A 26803-nucleotide genomic window follows, 5' to 3' on the forward strand; every position below is an offset into this window, starting at 1 on the left:
CCAACATTGTGTGATTTCCCTTACGTGCGATACTTAAAGAAGTCAGCTCATAAAGACAGAAAATAGAATGGTGGTTACCAGGGGGTCGGGAGAAGGGGACTGGGAGGTGTTTAATGGACAGAGTTTCTGTTTAGGAAGATTGACAATTTGGAGATGAATGGCGGTGAGGGTTGCACAACACTGTGAATATACTTGATGCCACTTTATAAATATGTTAAAATAGTAGATTTTAAGGTATGTATTTTTTAACCACACATGCACACAAAAGACATGTAGGAATCTGTATGATCAGTCCAGATGGTCAAGTTGAAGGAGTGCTGACATGGATGAAACGTAATGGAGTCTGACCTAAATAAGGACCATAAATTATCTGGAGGGTTTTAGGCTGGGACTCCTTCCCCGATGTGATAGGTCTGGACTGGGACTCAAGACTTTGCATTTCCAACAAATTCCCAGGGGTATTTGTTATCTAGTGCTGCATAACAAATTACCCCATAATTTAGTGGCTTAAGAGAACATACTTTTTTTATCTCAAAATTTCTGTGGTCCAGGAGTCTAGTGGTCCTGGCTCAGGATCTGTCATGAGGTAACAGTCAAACTGCTGATGGCAGCTGATGTCATGTGAAGACTTGGAGAGTGGACCCAGTTTTAAGATGGCTCATTCCCACTGCTGTTAGCAAGAGGCTTTAGTTCCCTACTAGGCAGATCTCTCTCTATGTCTGTCTCACCACACAGCATCTGAATTTCCCAGAGTGGATGTTTCAAGAGAGTGAGCGCAAGCAAGAAACCAGCTTTTGTGACTAGTATCCAAATTCTATTCTTCAGAGATAGGTCAGTAAATCCAGCTTGTATTCAAAAGGAGGGGCTCTACCTTTCAAAAGGAAGAGTACTGAAAAACCAGTTTTGAAAACCAATATGCTGGGTGTCTTTCTGAGTCTGCTACAAGAAAGTTCCGTGAACTGGGTGACTTAAACTACAGAAATTTGTTGTCTCACAATTCTGGAGGCTGAGAGTCCAAGATCAAGATATCAGTAGGGCTGGTTTCTTCTGAGGCTTATGGGGGAAATTTTGTTTCAGATCTCTGTTCTTGCTTCTGGTAACCTCACACTTCCCATGGCTTACAGATGGTCATCTTCTCCCTGTGTCTTTACATTGTTTTGCCTCTATACATGTCTACCTCTAAATCAAAATTTCCTTTCTTTTATAGTACTATTGTCATATTGGATGGAGACCCACTGTAATGACCTCGTTTTTTACCTGATTACCTCTATAATAACGCCTATTTCCAAAATAGTTCATGTTATGGAGTCCCGGGTGTCAGGACTTCAACATCTTTTGAATTGGATACAATTTAACACGCAATACAATCAAGGTAAGGCTAAGGACTCTCTTTTGGGGACCATATTTTTGAGAATCACTGGTCTAACCCACTGGTTACACTAATGTAACTAATGTTACATGTAACCTACACTAATGTAGGTTTTTCATAAGCTAAATGAACCACCAAGTGTCAAAGAGCAGGTTTGTGGCAGGGTTCAGATGACAACTCACATTTCTGGATCCACACTCAATGCACTTTCCGTGAACCACAGTGTTTGGTCATCCTTGGCCCAAAGTTCTCTGAAGATCTCAGTTATCTGTGGAGTCATGAAGCCTTTGTGTTTTTTTGGGTTCTAGGTTTTTCACATTGACTCACAAAGCTCTGAGGTTCCAGGAATCCTTTAAAGGTGTGTGTGTGTGTGTGTGTGTGTGTGTGTGTGTGTGTGTGTGAATTTTCTGGAAACTACATCATTCATCATTTAAGCTATCTACACTGGGAAGGAGAAGAGAGGGGGTAGGAGATGAAGAGGAGATAATGAAGGAGAGAGGAGTAAGGAAAAGAGATAGAATATAGGAAAAAGCAATAGTGTACCAATTTAGACTCCTGCTATAGCATGCTACATCATCTAGTTTGAATCGGGTTGGGAAGTGAGATAAAATCAACTCTTCCTGTTACATGTATCTATATTTTTAGAAATTCAAGAAGAAAATGAACACCTGTATATCTGCCAGTCATCTAAAGACAAAGAACACTGGCAGACGCGCCGATGCCTCTGGGTGCACAGATCATCGCACCCTCTCCCTTCTTCCTGGGTTGTTTACTAGGCCAAAGTTTGTGTTGATCACTTTCTTGGTTTTCGTTATGGTTTTACTACATAGAGATAGACCCTTAAGCAATATCTTGCCTAGTTTTATCTGTTTTTGAACTTTACATAAATGGAATCAGTCTAGGTGAGTGTACGTGACTTTCCGTATTTTCCTCTGCCTGGTGAAACCCATCCGTATGGCGTGGTTTTGGTTAATTCATTGTCATTGGTGTCCATCCATCCTCTGATCAATAGATAGGTTACTTTTGTTGTTACAAAAAAATAATGTTATGAACATTGTTCTGTTAGCGTATCAATGTGTGTTCACTCCTTGGTGAGTTTGAGACACAGAGGTGATACCAGGGGTATCTTCACAAGGTCATCTTTATTTGCTGCAAATAAGGAGATCAGGGGGAATAATTTCCAAAGCCTGGAAACAAGGTAAGCAGGTTCCTTTTACTGCGGTTTCGGATGAATATTCAGAGGAGCAGGTCTCATCATTGAATGTAATGGGGAGGCATCAAGTTACACATTCCCGTTCAGAAAACATGCCTATACATATATTGCATGCTATCTAGTGAGGCTTATGTTTCCCTCTGGGTGGGGGATTTTAACATTATAATGAAGCTCAGGTAACTGTCAGATACTTTATGATTCATGATTCATCTGCATGGGCATCTGTCCCGGGGGATCATATTTCAAAGGTTTCTTTTCTTGCTCCAGCAATTGGTTAGTTTCTAAAAGATAAAATCTGTAGTTAGGCAGAAGCTTTTAGGGGTTTCCTGAGTTCAGGGGTCTCACTGATGACACTTATACATGTCTCCTGATACACGGTGTAAGAATTTCTGCAGCGTATATGCCTTAGAACGTAATTGATGGAGTGTAGGGTATACTCCCCTTAACATCACTGATTGGTTGGTAGATTTTTAGAAGGGCTGTACTAGTACACATCCACCAGAAGCATCTAAGTTATTGCTAGCTCACAGCTCAGCAGCATTTATTAGTTCAGTATTTTGACTCTCCTGACGTTTACCCTACAAGCTGACTTTAGAACCAAACCCTCGCATTAGATGTGACACCACCATATTGGACTTTGGGGACTTTGTGCCTAGGATGCTTGATGCCTCTGACATAATAGGTGCTCAGTAAATGAGAGAACAATTACATGAATCTTATGCTTTAGCTGTTTGGTAAAACTACAATTTTTTTTCATTTTAAGTGTTTATCAGCACATTCCTGATTCCAGTCATTCCTTCTGACTCCAAACTATGTACCTAATGTCAACTGTTAGTGGTATATTTGTTCCAAACTCAAAGGCTACACAGGAAATTTAAAGCAGCAGTTCAAGTGTTGCCCCTAGAGGTGGGAAATGTACTACATTCACTTTACTGTAATCTAGTGAAAGACTGTAATGTGAATTTAGAGAAAAAAAAATAGAAGAAAAAAACCTCCACAATTCCTAGCCTTAATTTCAGAATCTATAGCGTTCTTCTATGTTTCAACACGTTTTTTAAAAAATAGTAAAAATTCTACATTCACATACTTATTTGAATGTTTTCTACTTAATTAAATTTCCACAGTTAAGTTAAAAACATTTTTTTTGTGACAACATATAGAAATTGCTGTTTAAAGGCATCTATTTTAATGAGCTATAAAGTTTTGGCTCAAAATGATAGTTTGTGGACCTCTGCCAATTTCTGATGAAATTAACCTAAAAGGTAATAACAGAAAAACAACAGAGTGGGCTTTTCAATACAATGAAATGAATTTCATTCAAAGGACCCCTCCATTTCCCCCCTGAGATCATGCCATTTCTACCTTTTTAATGACAAAATGTATTTTAAGAAATGATGGTGGATTTATTTGCTTGACAATTTTGTCCGACCTCAGATTTTGTGTGTGTGTTTGTGTTATAATTTTACTAATCCTTCAAGTCTAAATGTTTAGAAATCCTTTCAGAACAGCTTTCATCATTTAAAATGTGTTCTGTAGGAAGAAACCTGGGAGTTACTCTCAAGGGCACACGAGTCTCAGAAAGCAAGCTATACTCATTTCTATTCGATGACTGTGAATTTAATTCTGATTGGGTTTCAAGTAAGGCTTAGGACTAATACTATGGTGAATGGTGTGCAAAGATGGGGAAGACTGTTTCATCCTTACCTGTTAGTGGTTTAGTCTGCACGTTATACAGTAAACAATAGACGTGTGAGTGTCCTGGAACGTAGAGTGGTTTGGCAATTGCTGGAGCAGGGTGGAGACCCTGGAATCTAAAAAATGTGGAAAGGGAGACAGGAGGGGAAACCCATACTAGAAAGACAGATAGGAGCCAAGGTCTGGGGTCCATTCTTGCGTGAGCAAGGAGAGCCGCGTCCGGGTTGCAGCGTGGTGAAGACAGACTGCAGAGGGAGGTGCGGACGGGTTGCGCAAGTTCTGCCGTTCGGGAAGAACCGGCTAGAGGTGCAGCACCGGGCAAGGGAAGCAAGGGTTGGTTAAAGAGCCACGTGAAAGTCGTACCAAGACTTGGACAACAACAGAATCCAACAGCTGCAGCAGGCGAGAGGCCAAGTGTTACCCCTCACACTACTCCTTCAGCTTGGGGCTACTACGAACCAGGGGGTGGAGTCGGACACGCCCCGCGGGGGTCACACACCCAATCAGCGACAAGCCGCCCCGCCCCGCGGAGCACGCCCCCTGCCCCTTCCCGACAACCTCGGGACGCCGTCTCTCACCTGCGCCTGCGCAGTCGCCAGGCCCCGCCTCCTCACCCTCCCGCCTGGGTCTCCTGCTGCCAGTATGGCGGCTCCCTGTGTCTCCTGCGGCGCAGCGGTTTTCTACCGGATCTTTCTCGGAGGTAGGGTTAGCCTTGCCCGCAGACAAGGCGTCTGGAAGGCCGCGGCTGCAGAGTTGCAGATAGGTGCCGGGTCCCAGGTAAGGGAGAAGTGGAAGTACGGGTCCGTGTAGCGCGGGGATGTGGAGCCGGCGCCGCTCCCTTCGCCTGCTATCTCGCGTGCCCTCTCACGGGGACCCTAGGGTCCTGGGTATTTAGTAGAGTTCTGTGGTTGAGAGGAATGAGTATTGGCTTGCGGCGACCATTTGGGGTTGTTTCTGGTTTTCGCAGGGTGCAGTGAGGGAGGAAGTCATCTGCAGACGGAACTAGAGCGACCCCCTTCCTTGAGTTGGCTGCCAGGTTAAAGAGAGTCTCTGCCTAAGTGGGGCGTAGGGTCTGGGCCTTGCCGCCTTCCCCGCGGTCCAATGGGGAGGAGGGCCGCGCCAGAGGACGTGAATGAGAACTGGACTCCGGCAGTGGTCTGGAAGACTTCATGGAGAAAGTCACGCAGTGGATAGGACTGATAGTGACTTTTGTGCAGTTTCTATTTTCTTAATAATTTTCCCGCTGGAGAGGTGGAGACCAGAACTTGAACAATTCCTTTCATCCTGAGGGCAGTGAAAAGACAAGATTCTAGCTTCGCAGCTGGTTGAGTGATGATGCCATTAACTGACATGGGATCTCAAAAGGAGGGAAAGTTTGAGAGGCTAGAAAACGAGTTGGATATAATTGTATTTATTATAAAGTTATAATTGAGATGTCCAAGTAGAGATTTCCAATAGGCTCAAAGATTGGGGAGTTTATAGGTCAAGAAGAGAACTGATTTACAATCCTCAATTACCTTGTAGATGGTAATTGAGGCCTTGGAAGTGAATTCAGACCCCTAGTGAAGGGGTACTGAATTGGAATAAGGAGAGGGACAAGACCCTGAAGGACAACAGTCAAGGAAGAAGAGCCTCCCAGAGTTTGAGAATGAACTGCCAAAGAAGTAAGGAGAAAACCAGATGGTGTGGTGTCATGGAAAACAGGTGGATGTTTTAAGTAGGGAAAGTGATAAAGAAGTACCAAATATCGTAAAGAAGTTAAATAGTATGATAAAAAAAAATTATCAAAAGGGGCATCTGGGTTGCTCAGTTGGTTGAGCCTCCGACTTCAGCTCAGGTCATGATCTCACAGTTCTCCAGTACGAGCCCCACATTGGGCTTGCTTCTGTCAGCGCAGAGCCTGCCTTGGATCCTCTGTCCCTCTCTCTCTCTGCCCCTGCCCTGCTTGAGCACTCTCTCTTGCTCTCAAAAATAAATAAACGTTAGAAAAAAAAAAAAACTATTGAAGAAACATTTTTTAATCATCTTTCTTTTATATTTTAACCTAAATCAACCAGTCCATCTCTTCATTTGTCCATCATTTGTTTTTAATTCTTTTTTATTGGAAAACGTGTTGGGAGTTTTTATTTTTTTGCAGATCTTTTTTAAATATATTTTTTCCTGTGTATGCATAGTAATCTAGAAAAGGGACTGTTGCATATGTAATGTTTTTATTGCTGACACTTAATGTGTGTGTCTGGGGAAGGATGCTGACTTTCTCTACCTCCGTGAAACTCTGGAATCTGTATCCTCTTATGCCTTTCTCTATGTTCCTTTTATTGTATTAAAAAAAATATATTCCATTCTACATTTTGCTTCTCCAACTTACACATATAGTAGAAATTCCTTCAAGTCACCCATTATGTATCTAACTGCATTATGTATCTAACTGCTACATAATATTTGGTGCTATGAATGTGTCAGAGTTAATATTTGATGGCCATTTATTTTGTTTGCATTTCCTTCCCACTAGTAAAGTGTTCAGTAAACCTTCTGGCATAATTCTTAGTACTGTTGCTTTTATTTGTGCAGTAGAGAGTTCCAGTTGTGAGATTCTTGCTACAAAGTATGTGTACATCTTAAATTTTTTTTTAAATTTTATAATTTATTTCTGAGAGAGAGGGAGACAGTGTGAGCAGGGGAGGGTCAGAGAGAGAGGGAGACACAGAATCTGAAGTAGGCTCCAGGCTCTGAGCTAGCTGTCAGCACAGAGCCTGACGCGGGGCTCAAACCCACGAATCATGAGACCATGACCTGAGCCGAAGTCAGACGCTTAACCGACTGAGCTACCCAGGTGCCCCTGTACATCTTAAATTTTAATAGGTATTTCCACATAGCTTTCCAGGAAGGCCATAGCAATCCACACTCCATCATTCATATATGAGAGTACCCGTCTTCTATTAGCATTAGGTATTTTTTCCATTAAGATGAGTGAAAATTTCAATTTTCATTTCCCTGACCACTCTTGAATTGAAGGTTTTTCCCCCCATATGGCAAATGTTTACTGAGTACTTTTCTTGAACCAGGCACTGTGAAGTAAACAAATCATTATCGAATAATTACCCAGACAGTACTGACCATTAGCACTCTCCAGGGATGGGCCTTAGACCACCAAACCCCCAAATTCGTGACCAGGATCACAGCTCATGTTTGATCACATGAAGTAGGACTCAGACATAACTGAAAGACCTAACTGACCCCAATCAGACCCTTACTGTTATCATATATATGGCTAAAGATGTTTATAAAGCTTTTTCCTGGCATGGAACTTGTCTGTCTTAATTAAATATTAATGTTTCTTCACTTCCATCTGCAACATTAATAATTGTATTTTTCCTAAGGATCATGTTTCTTAAAACAATAGAATAATAATAAATACATCTTGTACAGGGTATTTTTGCATTTTGTTTATGTGTAGAAGTGTGACCTAGGTGGTGATAGAAATAGCTATTATAGTGAGTCACAGTCAAGAAAGTTTGAGGAAGACTGAGGCCACAAGGAAAAAGAAACAAGTTTTGTTAAACTAGGATTCCTGGGTCCTCAGTTGGGACCCTCACCAGCAGATGCCCTCTTGCCTACCAGTCTTGTGGTATACACATTTCATATCAGTTTCTCTACAACTGCAAATTTGGGGTGGAAGAAGGAATCTTACGTGTGAATGGCAAAACTTGAGATTATAAACCCCTGAATATCAGGGACCTATATACAGTGTACTGAGATTTGCAGAGGTAAATACAGAAGAGCACAGATGTGCAGTGCCTAATGCAAATAGGTTGTAACAGGTAGGGTGGTGTGGTGGGCAACTTCTCAAAGGAGATGATAGAGTTTTCAGGAGCATTTGGGAGTTCCATTAAACAAGAGGGGTATTCTGTTCTGGGAAGATGAGATAGGTTACAGAAAGCACTAGATAATGTACAGAGTACATGCATTCTGCCAACAGCAAACAATTGGTTATAGCAGTTATAATTGGCATAATTGGAAGAATGGTGAGAGACAGGATGGTTTAGCAGGCCCCAGATTATGGTCTGTTTTGCTTTCACTAATGAGAGTAGCACTGGCATTATTATAAGCAGTTGTCAGTCATGGTGTGCTGCAAAGGTTACCCATGAATTCTTAAATTCTCGTTCAGTATAAGAATACTGATTGAGTCTTCTGAAATATTTATGGCTTTTATAATAAGTAAAGCAGTAGACCAATTTCTATTTTTTATTTTATTTCACTTATTATTATTATTATTATTATTTTTTTTTTTGAGAGAGAGCACAAGAGCATACACAAGCCAGGGAGGGGCAGAAAGAGAGAGAGAACCCAAGCAGGCTCCATGGCCAATGGGGAGCCCCTAACCCAGGGCTCAGTCTCAGGACTGTGAGGTCATGATCTGAGCCACAATCAGTAATTGGATGCTTAACCAATTGAGCATTTTGCATTTCTTTCAATTTCTATTTTGAAAGCTAGTATTCCCAAATATCAATGATAGGCCTTCTTAATTTTATTTTCTACTAAACACTTAATGCTTAAACTTTCTGTTTTTATTGAGCCAATAATACTTCCCTTGTTGAATTGGACTGTGCCAAAGAATGATCAGTGGCATTTGGGAGCTTAGTCCTTGTATACTTTGGTTTTATTGGAAAAACATTGTTGTCCTTGTCTTAAGTATCTGTTCTTATCCTTTATGTATCACAGCATCCAGTTGGTTTACAGTAGGGTCTTCATAAACTTTACTGATAAATTGCCTAAAAACTCTTTGAAAAACGAATTTAAAATTTTTTTTTTTAATTTTTTTTTGTAATGTTTATTTTTGAGAGAGACAGAGACAGAGCGTGAGCAGGAGAGGGTCAGAGAGAGAGGGAGACACAGAATCTGAAGTAGGCTCCAGGCTCTGAGCTGTCAGCAGAGCCTGACCCGGCGCTTGAACCCACGAACCCTGAGATCATGACCTGAGCCAAAGTTGGACACTCAACCGACTGAGCCACCCAGGCGCCCCTGAAAAACAAATTTAAAAATTGGCTTGCATTTGTATCAAATGCTGTATGCAGCTCTGTAAATTAGTTACGTTTTTCCCCATGTAACTCTTAAGTTTTTAAAAAAATCCCATTTTATTAGCAATGGGAATAAAATCCCTTTTGGTGGGAGAAGTTGTTTCTTTTGAGATCTTACCCTGGCCTTTTAAGGATAGATTTAGTGTGTTCCTCACTGCTTAATTTTGAAAAATATGGAGACATTAAAATTAGCATTTTCCTTATGTAGTAGTTTCTTACTTAAAGAGAGGTTGATAATAGATGCTACCATCATTCTCACATATTTTGTTCTTAAATCAAATAAGTAAGTTTCCTTGTACTGTGCTTCGTTGTAATTAGGATGCTGAATTAATTAATTATTGCTGTGTAACAAGCTACCCCCAAACTTAGCACCTTAAAACAGCAGACATTTATTATGTCATGGTTTCTGTGGGTCAGGATTCCACTCACAGCTTAACTGGCTTTTTTGCTCAGTCCCCCATAAAGCAGTGGTCCGTGTGTTGGCTGTGGCTTTAGTCCTCCCCATGCCCGAGGGTGGAAATCCACCTCCCTGCTCGCTCACTCTTTTTGGGCATTAGCAGGATTCATTTCCTGGCAGGCTGTTGGGCTGGCTGTTGGCTGGAGGCCACCCTCAGCTCTTGCCATGTGGACCTCTGTAGGGCAGCTTACCATACCACATCTGGCTTCTATCAGGTTCATCAAGAGAGAGGGGGAAAGAAGGAAGACCATCTTTTCGTAACCTAATCTTAGAGATGACCTTCTATTACTTTCATAGTATTCTATTTGTCAGAAGCCAGTTACTCAAGCTCGCATTCGAGGGGATTGGACAGGATGAGTATCAACCAGTAGAATCACTGCGAGCCCTCTTGGAAGCTGCCTATAACCGTGAAAGACCCACGTTTCCTTCTTTTTTTATTATCTGAATGTCTTGTATGTTTAGGTCGTTCCCTTACAGTTGGTTTTTAATCCTCTTGAGAAGAATAACATAACCTTTGTATCCCTACTCTGATGCTTAGTACAGTGCCCACAGACAACCTAGATGCTCACTGGTCATTTCTGGAATTAAACATGTGAGTTCTTACATGTAGGGTTATGTGCATGTGTACGTTTGTGTATGCACATTTGTATACGTGTGAACACCTGCCACATTCTTTTCTGCCAGATAGTAGCTTAAATAAGAAAACTGCATTTTTACCATGTTTCATGTTTCCTTCTCTCAGTATGGCAACGTTCTCTTTTTATCACCACTCAGCTCTGCTTGATAGTTATTTCTGCTAAAATTCAGTATATAGCCTAGTCCATGGTAGTTGCTTAAATTTCTTAAATGAACTTGTAAGATAGTTTACTTTTTAGAATTTTATTATGAAAAATAAAGCACGTTCAAATATTTGCAAAATTAAAATACTGTAATGAACCCCATGTGTATGTCAGCCAGCTTCAACAATTATTAATGTTTTACCAATCCTGTTTACTCTGTCTTCCTACCGTTTTTTTGGTAGGCTTTTGTGTAAATCTCAGGCTTTCTGTTATATTACTTATATATATACTTGATTTTTTTTTAAGAGGTAGCTTTTTTTTTTTTAAATAAAGAACATAGCTTCCTCGAGGCGGCTCAGTTGGTTAAGTGTCTGACTTCGACTCAGGTCATGATCTAGTGGTCCGTGGGTGTGAGCCCCACATCAGTCTCCGTACTGACAGCTCAGAGCCTGGAGCCTGCTTCAGATTCTGTCTCCCTCTCTCTCTGCCCCTCCCCTGCTTGTGTTCTCTCTCTCTCTCTCTCTCTCTCTCAAAAATAAATAAACATTAAAATTTTTTTTAAATAAAAGAACATAGCTTCCATGTCACTATGCACATATGTAACAGAATGAACAATAATTTTTAAATATCTGTTACCTATTCTGTGTTCCAATTTCCTTGGTTGTTCCAACAATAATTTTTTATAGTTTATTCAAAGCATGATTCAGAATCCAATATATTTTATTTGGTAAATATGTTAAGGCTCTAAATTTATAAGTTTGTGGAATGAATATAAATGGTGAATTTTGCTCAAGTAGTCTAGTACATTTCCTTGTTTGCATAACCTGGTGTCCTTTTCCCTTTCATCGGGGCACTCCTATTTTCTCAGGAGTAATGAGTTCTTCCCCACTGGATACAGTCTGGAAGAACTATAATCTGGGGCATCTGACCCAAGGTAGCCCCATTAGATAGTCCCTCCCTTGAGATCTTGAGCAGAGAGATAAGGGCAGTTGGAATAGCATTTTATCTTAATGGCCACAGACTTCATTGAGTGTGTCGTGGATCATTGGAATTTCTGCTTTTTAGCTGCCTGCTTCAACTGTAGTCCTGTGGGCCCCTGTTAGTCTTCTTTGAGTGTCTCTTTTGCTTAAGTTGTCATTTTCTTTTGCTTGCATCCAGAGACCTCTACTTGATAAAAATAAAAACTCATTCAGAAAGATTACTATCATTTCTCTCTTGGGATCCTCATATTTCTTTCTTTCCATGTTTTCTCTAATCTGACTTCGGTCTTTACCTTCTCTTTTACTCCTGGAAGCATTTCTGTTTTTGCCTTTTCTGTTCAGATTAGCAGCAGATTCTTCTTTGTTCCATTTTTATCCAGTTGAACAAAAAGGAAAGTCCTTAGTTACTCTCGTAGTATCATTAAAGTAATATGTGGCACTGGCACTTGGCCAGATTTGGGACATCACTGCTCTGTCAGGATGTGTCTGCTTCTCTGGCAACCTGCTTGATTGAAATTATAGTTGTCTGACCCACTGATTATCTTAAAAAAGAAACAAATCTGTCAACTTGTATCTATACCATTCCATAAAAACAAAGTGTGAGGAAAATTCTCTGTCACAGCTTTTCAGTTGGAAATAGAACATATAGAATATTTGGTTGGGGATTTGTACTTAACAGTAGCAAAGCACATTCTCTCCAGGAATTCTGACTTTTCATAGCTAAAGATCTAGTCGATTCAGATTCAGCCTCATCTTCTTACAATTACTCAATGGATTGTACTAATGAATAATGGTCTCTTTTGAGTGTAAATATTTTGTATGAATCATTGCTAGAATAATTTGGAACATTTATAAATATATTTATCAATCTGGTACTGGTGCTGTGATGGCTTTGTAACTTTAATAAATAAGAATTTCCAGAAGGTCATATTCTTAGGCAGTATACAAATGTCTTTGAAAAGATCTTAAGGAGATTTTATGAAAAATAGCAAAGTAGGGACTTTGTCAAAACTTTCTTTCCAAATAAACAGCAATAAAATTATTTTAGTTTTTTTAAGCCTCATTTATGTTAAAACTAAGAAAGCTGCCAGCTGTCACAAGCTCTGAAGAATGTAGACAGATACAAGATCAAGTGAAGATCAAGTGAAGAAGTGAGTCTTCAGGCCAATAATCAACTCTTTTGCTTGAGGTGATACCAAAATGTTGTAAGAACAAAAGAAGAAAGGGAAATGAGTGGGAGAGTGAGATGAGAACACAGAGGAATATTTACTCAGCAAAATGGAAGAATTATTTTGCTATAACTGCTTTACACTGTCAAGGACATTTTTAAAAAGTTGGATGAAGGAGAGCTGTATTAAACAGAGGGTAAGACAAGAATATACAACTAAAGAAATGGTTAAGGAAAGATTTTTGAAGATAGATCAGTGATTTAAGAAGCTAAAAATTCACAGAGTGGCTGCAGAATTGACACTGCAAAAACAAAACAAAACACCGCCCCCCACCGCCTGCCTCCTAGGAGTAAAAGGTTTAAAAATCACACAGAATGCAGAACAAAGGGTAAGAAAGATGGAGAGAAGCGAAGCTGATACAGATGGATGACAGAAAAACATAATTTTGTTGGACAAAGAGGAAAAGAGGATAAATAGGTGAGAATTTAATGAGTATTACTTTCTGAAGTTGATAGGAGAAATATTTAAACATTTTATTCGGAGACCTATAGGTAATCAGTACTGAAATGGAGGCAGGCTGTATAGTATCCAAATTGCCAGATCAAAAGACAACTATAAAAATCTACAGACCATCTAGTAAAAGAAGGAAAACAGGAATGAAAGCATAAAAAAAAATAAAGAAAAATCAGATGAAAAATGATACAGAATATCTATGAATTCCATTTAAATGGAATATTCTCATGGATTAAAAACTCAGATTGGGTCAAAAAACAAAACCTAAAATGATTCAAAATTTAAATGAAAAGTACAGGCAGTAACATTCCAGGGAAATGCAAATTGAATTTTGAAAGGGTTGCAATATTATGATCCAACAGAATTAAATTAAAGATAAAAGTATTACCTGGGAATGGAACACTTTATAATGCTGCAGGGTACAGTCAGCCCTAAGACAGAACTCTCCTGAACTAAGTAGTGCATTGAATATTCCACTGAAACATCCAAAGGCAATCTATTGGAAATCAAAAGATAATTGACAAAGAAAATATTGTAGCTGTTGTATAGATGTTGATTCATAACTGTTTCTTTAGTAATACTCTCCTGGCACACATCCAGTTATAAAGGAGTACTTTAATTTCTTTTTCTAATTTTCTTCCTTTAATTGTTCTCCTTTACAACTGCTGTATTGTTGCTCTTTGAGTATGAAGTATTCAGTCTGTCAAACCTGTCATCCCTTACTCTGCAGACCCATCATGTGTCCTGTTTTATAAAAATAATGGCCGTAAGGCATAAGTCATCCTTTCCGCCTACCTTCCCTCACAAACTGTTGTTTCTTCGGATAGTAGAATATATGTTTCTTATTCTAACACTAATGCCTGCCGTTTTCCCTGCTTTGATGGTGTCACATCGTGTCCCATGCTGATTATTAACAGACGGCATCTCTAGCTCAGATCTTTCCTGTGTGCGCACCCACCGAGCCATTTGCCTCCCGGACACCTATCTCTCCAGAGATGCCCATCAAGGATCTCAAACTTGTCATGCCCCAAATTGAACTCATCACTTTCCTCCCTAATCTTACTCTTCCTGTACAACTCATTACTTCAGTGAATGAGTCTCCCAGTGAATACGGAAGACTACCATTTCTCATAAGGGCTGTGGTTGGTGATTGGTGGGAAGTGCAGTGGGTTCACCCATATTATCAACTTGCAGTTGGGTTGTTTTAGCTACGGACAGAACCATTTTGTCATATCACTTAGAAAACCCACAGCATAATCATCCTTTTGGCCAGTGGAACATTTGCGAGAATCTCCTCCACTGAGCGACTGCTGCTTTCTCCTCCAAATCCATACCTTTGCCATGATTCTTGGGACAGACAGGCATTTTCTTTTCACTTTGAATATAGGAAGCAACATCTTCCAGTGTTTAAAGAAGACATGGAAGCATTAAAAAAAAAAAAACAAAAACAAAAAAAAACAAAACAAGCAAAACCCTTGAAAAAGTAAAAATAATAAATGGTAAAACTTCTCAGACGGGGATTTGGTCCTGGGTGGCACCTGTTGTGGGGAGAAGCGACAGCGTGTACAGACGGGCAGGCTAACTGTATTTAAGCAAGTTTGGGTCATGTTTTTACTTGTTAGTAGTGACACTGTTTCTTTAGAAAGCATCTTAAGATTCCTGATTAATAATATAAAGAGAGAAACTCCTTTGTGCTCCCCGAAGGAAAAAGAAACTCTAAAATTTCATGGAATTTAAATTGCCCTGTCTTACTTATTAAAGAGTGGCAAGAAACCATTTTATCACTATTTTGATTTGTTAGTTTAAGAATGTAATTTTTACTCTTAATAGGGTACTGTAATATTTGTCCTGTATTTTTTCTTCTACTTTTTACTGAAGTGACAAGTGATTATAGTTATTTGAATCTCTGATTCTCAGGGGACTAGGGCATGGATGAGGGAGGGTGGTGGTGGTGGTGGTATGTGCAAGAGAGATTTCTATGTTGATGAAAAGGGAATCGAATGAGTTACTAAGAATTGTAGTTCTTAAGATCTGAATTGCTTAAGAGTGTTTAAAACTGTTGAGGCTGGGATGAAGGTTGAGAACCACAGATTGAGGTTTTGAGAAAAGCCAGGACCAGAAATATCTGTTCTGGTTACATCCCGCTACTGAATGTAGCTGAATGGTCATTTGAAAACATTTTTCTGGTTCCTTAGCACCCTTTATTGTAGGTGAACTATTAATGCCTTGGGGGGAAATTCCTAGTGCTGCAGCATAAAATGATTCACAGCAGCACTTGTGATACCATTACCAATACTTTAAAAGGAGGGGAAAGCCCTTATTTCTACAGTTGGCTTGTGGAACTAAATTAATGATAAATCTTGATGTTTAGTGAAGCAGTCTCTTCACTGTATCAGCCTAAAATAAGGACTGCAGAAGAGTCTCAAGCTAAGCTAAACTATTTTAAGGCATTGAAAGATGGGCTATATTTGTACCCGTGAACAAGGTGACTAGTCTAAGTGTGCTATTCCCAATACACGTCCCTTCCCTCCCACATCTTCTGCTTGCTAGTTTCTGCCAGCACGTGCATTTGCCTTTTTTTTTTTTCTCCCCCAAAGTAGACGTGAAGCACGGAGCCCAGTGCAGGGCTTGCTTGAACTCAGGACCCTGAGGTCATGACCTGAGCTGAGGTGAAGAGTCGGACACTTACCTGACTGAGCCACTCAGGTGCCCCTGCATTTGTCTCTTTTTAAGGGAGTGGCATTTTATTCTCATTCCCTGTGTGTCAGATATCACCACTTGTTGACTTTGACCAGTCTGTATCAAACGTGGATGTTTGTCATAGATTGGTGGTATATCACTTACAGGTGTTTGGGGTTTTAACATGTTGAAATGCTACTTTAAACTACTGTGTAAGCAGAAGCTTTTAATAAGCAAGCTTTTGAGTGAGGGACAATTTCTAATAGCTTTCTTCACAGGCCTTTTCACCTGTTTCCAGACTCTTGCCAACTGAGTCCTGTAATAAAGACAACTGTTTGAACATCCTGTTTTATTTAGCTACAGTGGCCTACAAGATCATTATTTATTTTAAAATATTTTTTTCTTTTTGTTTATATTTTCTGCTAGATATTAAGGCTGAGACACACCACAGGTGTAACAACAAAGAAAAATGTTGCAGCCTTAAGACGTGAAACCTACACAGTGGAGTTTATTAAAAAGCAGATTGAAGAGTTCAACATAGGAAAGAGACACTTAGCCAACATGATGGGAGAAGATCCCGAAACTTTTACGCAGGAGGATATTGATGTAAGTACAGTTACTCTGCTGGGAAACTAATTACTGTAGAGTGTTAGATACTGAAAATACTTTTCTCCAGCTTGAGTTCTTTAGCTCTGTGTAAATTTTAATCAAACTGTCAGAGTAAGGACAAATACCATTATGCATTGCATGTTGGAACCAGGCTTTCAAAGAGAGATGCTACTCTGTATTTGAAGCATTATCAAGCGGAGTAAGTTTTAGACTTTAACGAGAATTGGATAATTTTCTTGTGTCAAGGTCCTAGGAGCCACTACAAATGCTTATACACAATTTGGAAACAGTGATCCTGTTGTGTAGTCTTAAACTCCACTTTCTTACAAAATGATGAAACAAATGGTGATAGAAATATAGTCGAGCTTATAGGAAATTCCATGAGTAAACCTGAGTCAGGTGTTTTTAATTATCTTAACTATACATTTAAATTTTCAAAGTCATCTTCTAAATGGTTTGAGTTAGAACTCTGTTGTTCCACTTTTGAGTTGTTCTGACTCTCATAAAAGTAGTAATGATAAGTAATACACTTTTGCGAGACATGTCCCAGCATAGCAGAGCTACTTAATATTTAACAACTTCGTGATTTGTTCTAATTTTTTAAAACTTTATTTTGAATTCCATTATAGTTAACGTATAGTGTTATATTAGCTTTAGGTGAACAATGTAGCGATTCCACACGTCCGTACAGAACCCAGTGCTCCTCACAAGTGCGCTCCTCCCATCGCTTCTGTAACCCCATCCTTGTACCAGCCTCCTGTCTGGTAACCATCAGTTTGTTCTCTGTAGTTAAAAGTTTGTTTTTTGGTTTGCCTTTCTCTCTTTTGTTTCCCGTGCTCATTTTGTTTTGTTTCTGAAATTCCACATCTGAGTGAAATCATACAGTCTTTGTGTTTCTCTGAATGCCTTATTTCACTTAGCATTATACTCTCCAGCTCCATCCACGTCATTGTAAATGGCAAGATTTCATACTTTTTAAAGGCTGAATAATATTCCTCTGTGTATATGTATCACATCTTCATCTGTCCATGGACCCTTGGGCTGCTTCCATGATTTGGCTATTATAGATAATGCTGCTATAAACATAGGGATGCTTGAATCCCTTTGAATTAGTGTTTTTGTATTTTCTGGGTAAATATTCAGTTGTGTGACTGCTGGATCATAGGGTAGTTCTATATATATATATAAAATTTATTGTCAAGTTAGCTAACATACAGTGTGCTCTTGGTTTCAGGGGTAGAGTACCTTGAGTCATCACTTACATACAACACCCAGTGCTCATCCCAGCAAGTGCCCTCCTCAATGCCCATCCCACCCGTTTCTCACTCCTCTCCCCTCCAATCAACCCTCAGTTTGTTTTCTGTATTTAAGAGTCTGTTATGGTTTGCCTCCCTCTCTGTTTGAAACTATTTTTCCACTTGCGTTCCCCTGTGGTCTTTTGTTAAGTTTCTCAAGTTGCACATATGAGTGAAAACATATGATATTTGTCCTTCTCTGACCGACTTATTTCACTTAGCATAACACCCTACAGTTCCATCCATGTTGTTGCAAATGGCAGGATTTCATTCTTTCTCATTGCCAAGTAATATTCCATTGTATATATAAACCACATCTTCTTTATCCATTCATCAGTTGATGGACATTTGGGTTCTTTCCATAATTTGGCTATTGTTGAAAGTGCCGCTATAAACATTGGGGTATACGTGCCCCTATGAATCAGCACTCCTGTATCCTTTTGATGAATTCCTAGTAGTGCTATTGCTGGGTCGTAGGGTAGTTCTATTTTTAACTTATTGAGAAACCTCCACACCCTTTACCAGAGTGGCTGCACCAGTTTGCATTTCCACCAACAGGGTAAGTAGGTTTCTTTTACTCCAAATCATCTCCAGCACCTGCCATTTCTTGTGTTGTTGATTTTAGCAATTTTGACAGGCATGAGGTGATATCTCTTTGTAGTTTTGATTTGCATTTCCCTGTTAATGAGTGATGTTAAGCATCTTTTCATATCTTTGTTGGTCATCTGGATGTCTTCTATGGAGAAATGTCCGTTCATGTCTTCTGTCTATTTTTACCCAGATTATTTGCTTTTTGGGTGTTGAGTTATAGAAGTTCTTTATATATTTGGGATACTAACCCTTTATTGGATATGTCATTTACAAATATATTCTCCTATTCCATAGGTTGCCTTTTAGCTTTGTCACTTCCTTCACTGTGCAGAAGCTTTTTATTTTGATGTAGTCCCAATGGTTTGTTTTTGCTTTTATTTCTCTTGTCTCAGGAGACATATCTAGAAAAATGTTTCTATGGCCAGTGTCCAAGAAATTACTCCCTGTGCTCTCTTCTAGGATTTTTATGGTTTCAGTTCTCACATTTAGGTCTTTAATCCATTTTGGGTTTGTTTGTTTTTTTGATTTTTGTTTGAGAGGGCACAAGTGAGTGGGGGCAGAAAGAGGGAGAGACAGAGAAAGGGAGAGAGAGAGTCTCATGAGGGACTGAGAGAGAGATTGAGAGAGAGGGAGAAGTAGGGCTCACCCAGAGTGGGCTTGTGTTCACCAAAGCTGGGCTCATGCTCACCCAAAGTGGGGCTCAGACTCATGAACCATGAGATCATGACCTGAACCAAAGTCGATGCTTAACCGACTGAGCCACCCAGGTGCCTCTTTAATCCATTTGAATTTTTGTATACGATAAAAGAAAGTGATCTTTTTGCATGTAGCTGTCCAGTTTTCCCAACACCATTTGTTGAAGGGACCTTTTCCCATTGGATGTTCTTTTCTGCTTTGTGAAGATTAATTAAGATTAATTGTGAGTTTGTTTCTGGGTTTTCTATTCTATTCCATTGATCTATATGTCTATTTTTGTGCCAGTACCATATTATCTTTTTTTTTTTCCAAATAGTTTATTGTCAAATTAGTTTCCACATAACACTCAGTGCTCATCCCCACAAGTGTCCTCCTCCGTGCCCATCCCTCCTCCTCCCCACATCCATCAGTCCTCAGTTTTTGTCAGCATTCAAGAGTCTCTCATGGTTTGCCTCTCTCCCTTTCCCCCACCATTTCCGCCCTTCTTCTCCCCCTTGTTCCTCCGTCAAGTTCCTCCTAATCCTCCTATACATGCAAACATATGATATTTGTCCCTCTCTGCCTGACTTATTTCGCTCAGCATAACACCCTCAAGGTCCATCCATGTTGCTACACATGGCCAGATTTCATTCTTTCTCATTGCCATGTAGTGTTCCATGGTATAGATAAACCACATCTTCTTGATCCATTCATCTATTGATGGACACTTAGGCTCTTTCCATGTTTTAGCTATAGTGGAGAGTGCTGCCATGAACATTGGGGTCCATGTGCTCCTATGCCTCAGCATTTCTGTATCCCTTGGGTAAATTCCTAGCAGTGCTATTGCTGGGTCATAGGGGAGTTCTATTGTTAGTTTCCTGAGGAACCTCCACACTGTTTTCCAGAGGGGCCGCACCAGTTTACATTCCCACCAACAGTGTAGGAGGGTGCCCGTTTCTCCACATCCTTGCCAGCATCTAGAGTTCTCTGATTTGCTCATTTTAGCCACTCTGACTTGTGCCAGTACCATATTATCTTGATCACTACTGCTTTGTAATATAACTTGATGTCTGGAATTGTGATACCTCCAGAGCTTTGCTTTTTTTTAAACTTGCTTTGGCTCTTCAGGGTCTTTTGTGGTTCCTCATAGGTTTTAGGATTTTTTTGTTCTGTGAAAAATGCTGTTGGTATTTTGATAGGGATTGCATTAAGGTCATATGTTGCTTTGGGTAGTATGACAGTTTAACAATACTTGTTCTGCCAATACATGAGTATGGAATGCTTTCCATTTCTTTGTGTTGTCTTCAGTTTCTTTCATCAGTGTTTTATAATTATCAGAGTATAAGTCTTTCACCTCTTTGGTTAGGTTTATTCCTAGGCATCTTACTATTTTTGCTGCAGTTATAAATGGCACTGCATTAATTACTCTTTCTGCTGCTTCATTATTACTGTATAGAAATGCAGCATATTTCTACATATTGATTTTACATCCTGTGACTTTACTGAATTCATTTATTAGTTCTAGTTTTTTGACGGAGTCATTAGGCTTTTCTATATGTAGTGTCATGTCATCTACAAATAGTGAAAGTTTTACTATTTCCTTACCAATTTTGGATGCCTTTTTTACCCTCTCTTCCTGTTGTCTAATTGCTGTGGCTACAACTTCTGGTTCTATGTTGAATAAAAATGGTGAGAGTGGACACCCCTGTCTTGTTCCTGACCTTAGGGGGAAACCTCTCAGTTTTTCCCCATTGAGTATGATGTTAGCTGTGGGTTTTTCATTCATGGCCTTTATTATGTAGAGGTATATTTCATTTAAACCTACTTTGTTAAGGGCATTTATCATGAATGGATATTATAATTTGTCAAATGCTTTTTATGCATCTGTTGAGATGATCATAGGGCTTTCATCCTTTCATTATTGATGTGCTGTATCATGTTGATTGATTTACAAATATTGAACCACCTTTGCATCCTGAGAATAAATCCCACTTGATTGTGGTGAATGATTTTTTTAAAGGTATTGTTGGATTCTGTTTGCCAGTATTTTGTTGATTGTGGTGAATGATTTTTTTTAAAGTATTGTTGGATTTTGTTTGCCAGTATTTTGTTGAGGATTTTTGCATCTGCGTATCAGAGATACTTGCCTGTAGTTCTCCTTTTTTTGTGGTGTCTTTATCTGGTTTTGGTATCAGAGTGAAACTCTCCTCATAGAATGAACTTGGAAATTTTCCTTCTTCAATTTTTTGGGAATAGTTTAAGTAGGATAGGCATTAACTCTTTAAATAGAGTTTGGTAAAATTCGCCTGTGGAACCCTTTGGTCCTGGACTTCTGTTTTTGGGAGTTTTTTTTTTTTATTACAGATTCAATCTTCTTGTTGGTTATTGGTCTGCTCAAATTTTCTATTTCTTCCTCCTCCAATTTTAGTAAGTTACATGTTTCTAGGAATTTTTCCATTTCTTCTAGATTGTCTAATTTGTTGGCATATAGTTTTTTATAATATTCTCTTACAGTTGTTTGTATTTCTGTGGTGTTGGTTGTTATTTCTCGTCTTTCATTGGTGACTTTGTTTATTTGAGGGTTTTTTGTTTTGTTTTGTTTTTTGATGAGTCTGGGTAGAGGTTTATCAATTTTGTTTATCTTTTCAAAGAACCAACTCCTCGTTTCATTGATCTGTTCTATTGTTTTTCAGTTTGTATGTCATTTATTTCTGCTCTAATCTTTATCATTTCCTTACTTCTGCTTGTTTAAGGTTGTATTTGTTCTTCATTTTCTAACTCTTTCGGGTGTAAGGGTAGATTATTTGTGATTTTTCTTGCTTCTTGAAGTAGGCCTGTATTGCTATAAACTTTCCTCTCAGAACAGCTTTTGCTGCATCCCAAATGTTTCAGGCTGTTGTGTTTCATTTTCATTTGTTTCCATGTGCTGTTTAATTTCTTCTTTGATTTCTTGGTTGACCCATTCAGTGTTTAGTAGCATGTTATTTAACCTCCATGTATTTGTGCTCTTTTCAGTCTTTTCTTGCGGTTGATTTCTAAATTTATAGTGTAGTGGTCAGAAAAGATGTATGGTATGACTTTGATCTTTGTGAATTTGCTGAAGCTTATTATGTGGCCTCATATGTGATCTGTTCTGGAGAATGTTCACGTTCACTTCAAAAGAATGTGTATTCTGATTGAGGGTGGAATGTTCTGAGCATGTCTGTTAAATCCATCTGTTCCAGTGTGTCATTCAAAGCCGCTCTTTCCTTTTTGATTTTCTGGTTGGATGATCTATCCATCGATATAAGTGGGGGTGTTAAAATCTGCTACTATTAACTGTGTTGTTATCAGTTAACTCTTTTATGTTTGTTATTAAGCATTTTGTGTATTTGGATGCTCCCATGTTGGGTGCATATATATTTACATTTGTTATATAATGTATTTCTGTGTCTCTTTTTATAGACTTTGTTTAAAGTCTGTTTTTGTGGAGTGCCTGGGTGACTCAGTCAGTTAAGTGTCTGATTCTTGATTTTGGCTCAGGTCATGATCTCATGGTTTGTGAGTTCAGCCTCTGCGTTGGGCTCTGTGCTGACAGTACAGAGCCTGCTTGGCATTCTCTCTTTCTCTCCCTCTCTTTGCCCTTCCCCTTCCTGCACACTCTCTTTCAAAAACAAATAACCTTTAAAAATAGTCTATTTTTGTCTAATGTAAGTATTGCTACTCACCTTTTTTTTTTTTTTTTTTTGATATCCATTTGCATGAAGTTTCTCCATCCCCTCACTTTGAATCTGCAGGTGTCGTTAGGTCTGATATGAGCCTTTTGTGGGCAGCATATAGATAGGTCTTGTTTTCTTATCCACTCTGTCACTGTATGTCTTTTGATTGGAGCAGTTAGTCCATTTACAGTCAAAGTAATTATTTTGGTCTCATTTTACCTATAGGTTTGTTCTGGAGATGGTGGAAACAAATGCTGATTTTTGTTTTTTTACTATTCTTATTTTATTTACGTAAATTGATGTAGATGTTAAACTAACCTTGTGTTCCTGGAATAAATCTCACTTTGTGTGGATCATCTTTTTATGTGCTTTTGGAGTTGGTTTGCTAGCATTTTGTTGAGGATTTTTGTATCTTATTGATACTGATCTGTAGTTTTCTTGTAATGTCTTTGTCTCACTTTGAATTCAGGGCAATATTTGGTTTCATTGAAGGAGTTGGTAGGTGTTTTCTTTTGTTTTTAGAAGAGTTTGTAAAGAGTTGGTATTCTTTAAATGTTTGATTGAATTCATTTGGGCCTGGGATTTTTTGTGGTTGCATTTAAAACTGATTCTCCTCTCTCTTGTGACCTGTGTGTCCCTGAGTCTTTACAGCAAGAGGGCCCCACCTCCCAACTGAGTTTACCACTAAGGCATTTTTGAGCATCTTTACTACCTTTCTAAGCATATGGGGTATATTTAACTCATTGAGAAATAGATTCATTCAGTGGTTTTGTAATTCTGTCTGAGAAGATAACCATTTTTACAGTCTTAGTATTAAAAATTAACTTGTTTGGAGTGGATAGTTCAGTGCTTGGATATTTAATCAGAATATTAGTTTAGGATATTAAAAATACTTTCAAGAGGATTTAACTTCTAGGTAGAGACACGGCCTATAATTTAATTCATTTACCTGCTTGAAAGTCTAGGCTCACTGTGTAATTTTCACATTGGTAAATTATGTACCATTCTACTCAGGTTAAACTATTTTTTATTTTATATATTTTAGAAATTGGTTTTTCCATACTACTTATCCAATTGCTAAAATAATGATAGCTGAAACTATCTGTGAATTGTACTTAAGTAAAAATATTTAAGATTGAAAACAACTTTCATATATTAAGATATCTTTAAAATCTGTTAAGGTGTTCCCAACAGACACACATGGGTGTCTCCATCTAGCATATTCCTTTAAGAATCCAATCATTCAGTCAGGTTGAAACAATATGTTTTGTTTTGGTTCTTAAAATATAGAATTGTTTTCCAGAGAACAGGTAACAGTCAGTATGTGTATGGTGAGATGACAGCTTTTCTGGACTCTTAAAAGTTCAAGTGTGTATACAGTTGGTAAAGGTAACGTGATGTTATTTTGTGTCATTTTGCTAATAGAACATAGTAAAAAATCTCCCTTAGATTTAGCCAATAGAGTAATAGAATCATGAATTAATATGAAAGCCACCCAGTTGCTTCTTTAAAATTTTCTAAAATGAAGCGGAATTTCTTGTGTTGTGAGGAGTACGTATATTTGTAGAACATGTAGGACTTTGTTGCTATACTTAAACTGATTTAAAAAAGAAAGAAAGAAATTCATTGTAGTTGAAGTGATGTTGCTGAAAGATGCAGAACCTGGAATCAGGAGGTTCCTCGCGGTGTCGCTAACCAGTGTAATGTTTGGCAGGTCACAGCACTCTGTCACTTGATTTTTCTCATCTCTAAAATAATACCTGTTTGCCTACCTCAGAATACAAGTAAAGAGTGTGAGATTAATGCAGCGTGTTCTTGTCCTCATTACTGTTAAATGTCATAAGTTAAATCTGCCATAATTTGAATCACTCACTAGTTCTCTAATTATCTTGGTCACACAAATCTCCCATCCCACATAAGACTGAGTGTGGAGGAGAATAATGGGGAGTGCCGTTCAGTATATTGATTTACTGTTGAGTGAGTGAAACCAGAGATTGCGTTGCACCCCCAGCTTGGGATTTTGTCTCATCTGGCGCGCTGCCTGAAGGCCTGTGTGGAAGTGAGTGTTGACACTGGTGACAAAATTCTGCTGTGTGGGACTTCCCTGCTTCACTAAGTCTCACATTTAAATCAAGTAACTCTGGGCATTTTATTAAATTTAGTGGACTGTCTTTGGCATCTAAGTAGATGGAAAAGCAAAAACGGACAGAGACAGCCAGCTGTAACCAAAGAATTAAAATTATATACACCTATTGCAGTTCTTGTTTCTGTGTGTTTTCAAACCTATTATTTGTGTTAGAGATTTGGCTATATACCTATGACCTGAAGGAGTATAGAAAGAGAGAGAGTATATAGCTAATGAGTGTTATGTAGCGTTTCCATACTGACAACAGGCTTAATTATTTCTACAGACACACCTAATAATTTTTGGATACCCTAAATCAGGAAAACACTTTAAACTTCCAGATAATCTTCAGGAGAACACTGTGATTGCTTTTATATAATTAGAAGTTGTAATGCTTTTTTTGTAATATGTTTGACTCTTAAGAAAGAATTTTAAGCCAGGTACAGTAATTTTTCTTTTATTTTATATGATGAGGTAGTCTGCAAAAGTGAAGTTACTAGATAAGGGACAACTATTTTTAATTGTTATCTGTAATGAAAACATACCAGCACTTGTCAGAAAGTGTGCAAGATGTGTGTCTGGGAGGCTGGTATACATGACCACACTCAATCTTTATAAAACCCTTGTGGGGTCACTATTTGTTGTTGAGGAATATGGGGCTGTACAGGTCTTATTGTATGCAAAGTCTGTTTTTCCACACTTTCAAAGATAAATGTTTTGGGTAAGATTTTCTAAAATAAATTATGGTCTCCCCAGCCTTATTTAGTAGAGTATAGTGAGTGTAATTTAACCTGACTGTGCCTCAGGATTTTCCTTTTAGTATGGTTGTTAAGCTGTGATAACCCTGCTTGTGGCTCATAGTTCCTGTTTGTCCCTGTACTGAATGGCCTGGCTATGCTTTATTACTGATCCCGGCCATCTCCTTTCCTGTCAAGATGTCTGACTGCGCGTCTGCCTCTGGCCATCCTCCTCTCCCAGCCTTCTGGCATAGTAACTAAACTTGTTAGGCCTGAGGATTGAAACTAAGAGCCTCTGGACTTGGTGTGAGGACCTGTGTGTCTTTCCTACTAAGTAAAATTGTGAATTTATGCCAGCTAAGTCAGCTCTCCGTAGGCATTTTTTGTGGCTTTCTATATTTAGAACTTTATTCCAGAAGGTGGAACTTGAGTAGAAATCTGGCCTTACTGAGGGCAGCATATAAAATATGTGAAATTATACCTTACTAATCTTACATGTTATATATGTATAGCATGTATGAAAGCTTTTAAAAAGAGTGCATGAGTGCCTGGGTGCCTCAGTTGCTTGAGTGTCTACTCTTGATTTCGGCTCAGGTCATGATCTCATGGTGTGTAAGTTCAAGCCCTGTATCAGGCTCTGCAATGACAATGCGGAGCCTGCTTAGAATTCTCTCTGCCTCTCCCCTGCTTGTGTGTGTTCTCTTTCTCAAAATAAATTAAAAAAAAATTTTAAAGATTACAGATGTGGATTGATACAATAAAAAGATATATATGATATAAAATTTTATGAATAAAAATAATTCTGCTTGTCATTTTTAATATTTACTTAAAAGTTACATTATTTAGAGTTTATTATTAAAGCTACAGCTCTGTATATTTGCTAGCATTTTTTTCCAAAATTACTTTGCTATATTTAATGCTTCATCTTGTATTACATTTATGTGAAAAAATTATTTTTAGTTTGTGAAATAACAAATTAGAAAGAAATGAGTCATGAGCAAAATAGATTTTCTGCATTTCAAGATAGCTTAATTTTTGCCTAATATTTTAAGTTCTTTTGAAAAGAAAGGAATCACTCATTGCACTCCCCCACCGAACCACTATGATGCTACTTCAACCCCAGCAGATCTGTGAGGAGGAA

The 26803-nt window shown here is 38.6% G+C and overlaps 1 protein-coding gene across 1 annotated transcript in view; it reads left to right on the forward strand.

Moving 5' to 3' along the window:
- The first annotated feature begins 4884 nt into the window (after nucleotides 1-4884).
- The window catches only part of MRPS9 (mitochondrial ribosomal protein S9), a 62966-nt gene continuing 41047 nt past the window's right edge, over nucleotides 4885-26803 (forward strand). The window contains exons 1-2 of the mRNA XM_039232660.1: nucleotides 4885-5054; nucleotides 16359-16538. Of these exons, the coding sequence (XP_039088591.1) occupies nucleotides 4920-5054; nucleotides 16359-16538 (315 nt within the window). The 5' untranslated portion in view covers nucleotides 4885-4919. The remainder of the gene's footprint in view (nucleotides 5055-16358; nucleotides 16539-26803) is intronic.

This window comes from Hyaena hyaena, unplaced genomic scaffold (genome assembly GCF_003009895.1).
Source record: "Hyaena hyaena isolate Hyena2069 unplaced genomic scaffold, ASM300989v1 scaffold_68, whole genome shotgun sequence".
Lineage (NCBI taxonomy): Eukaryota > Metazoa > Chordata > Mammalia > Carnivora > Hyaenidae > Hyaena > Hyaena hyaena.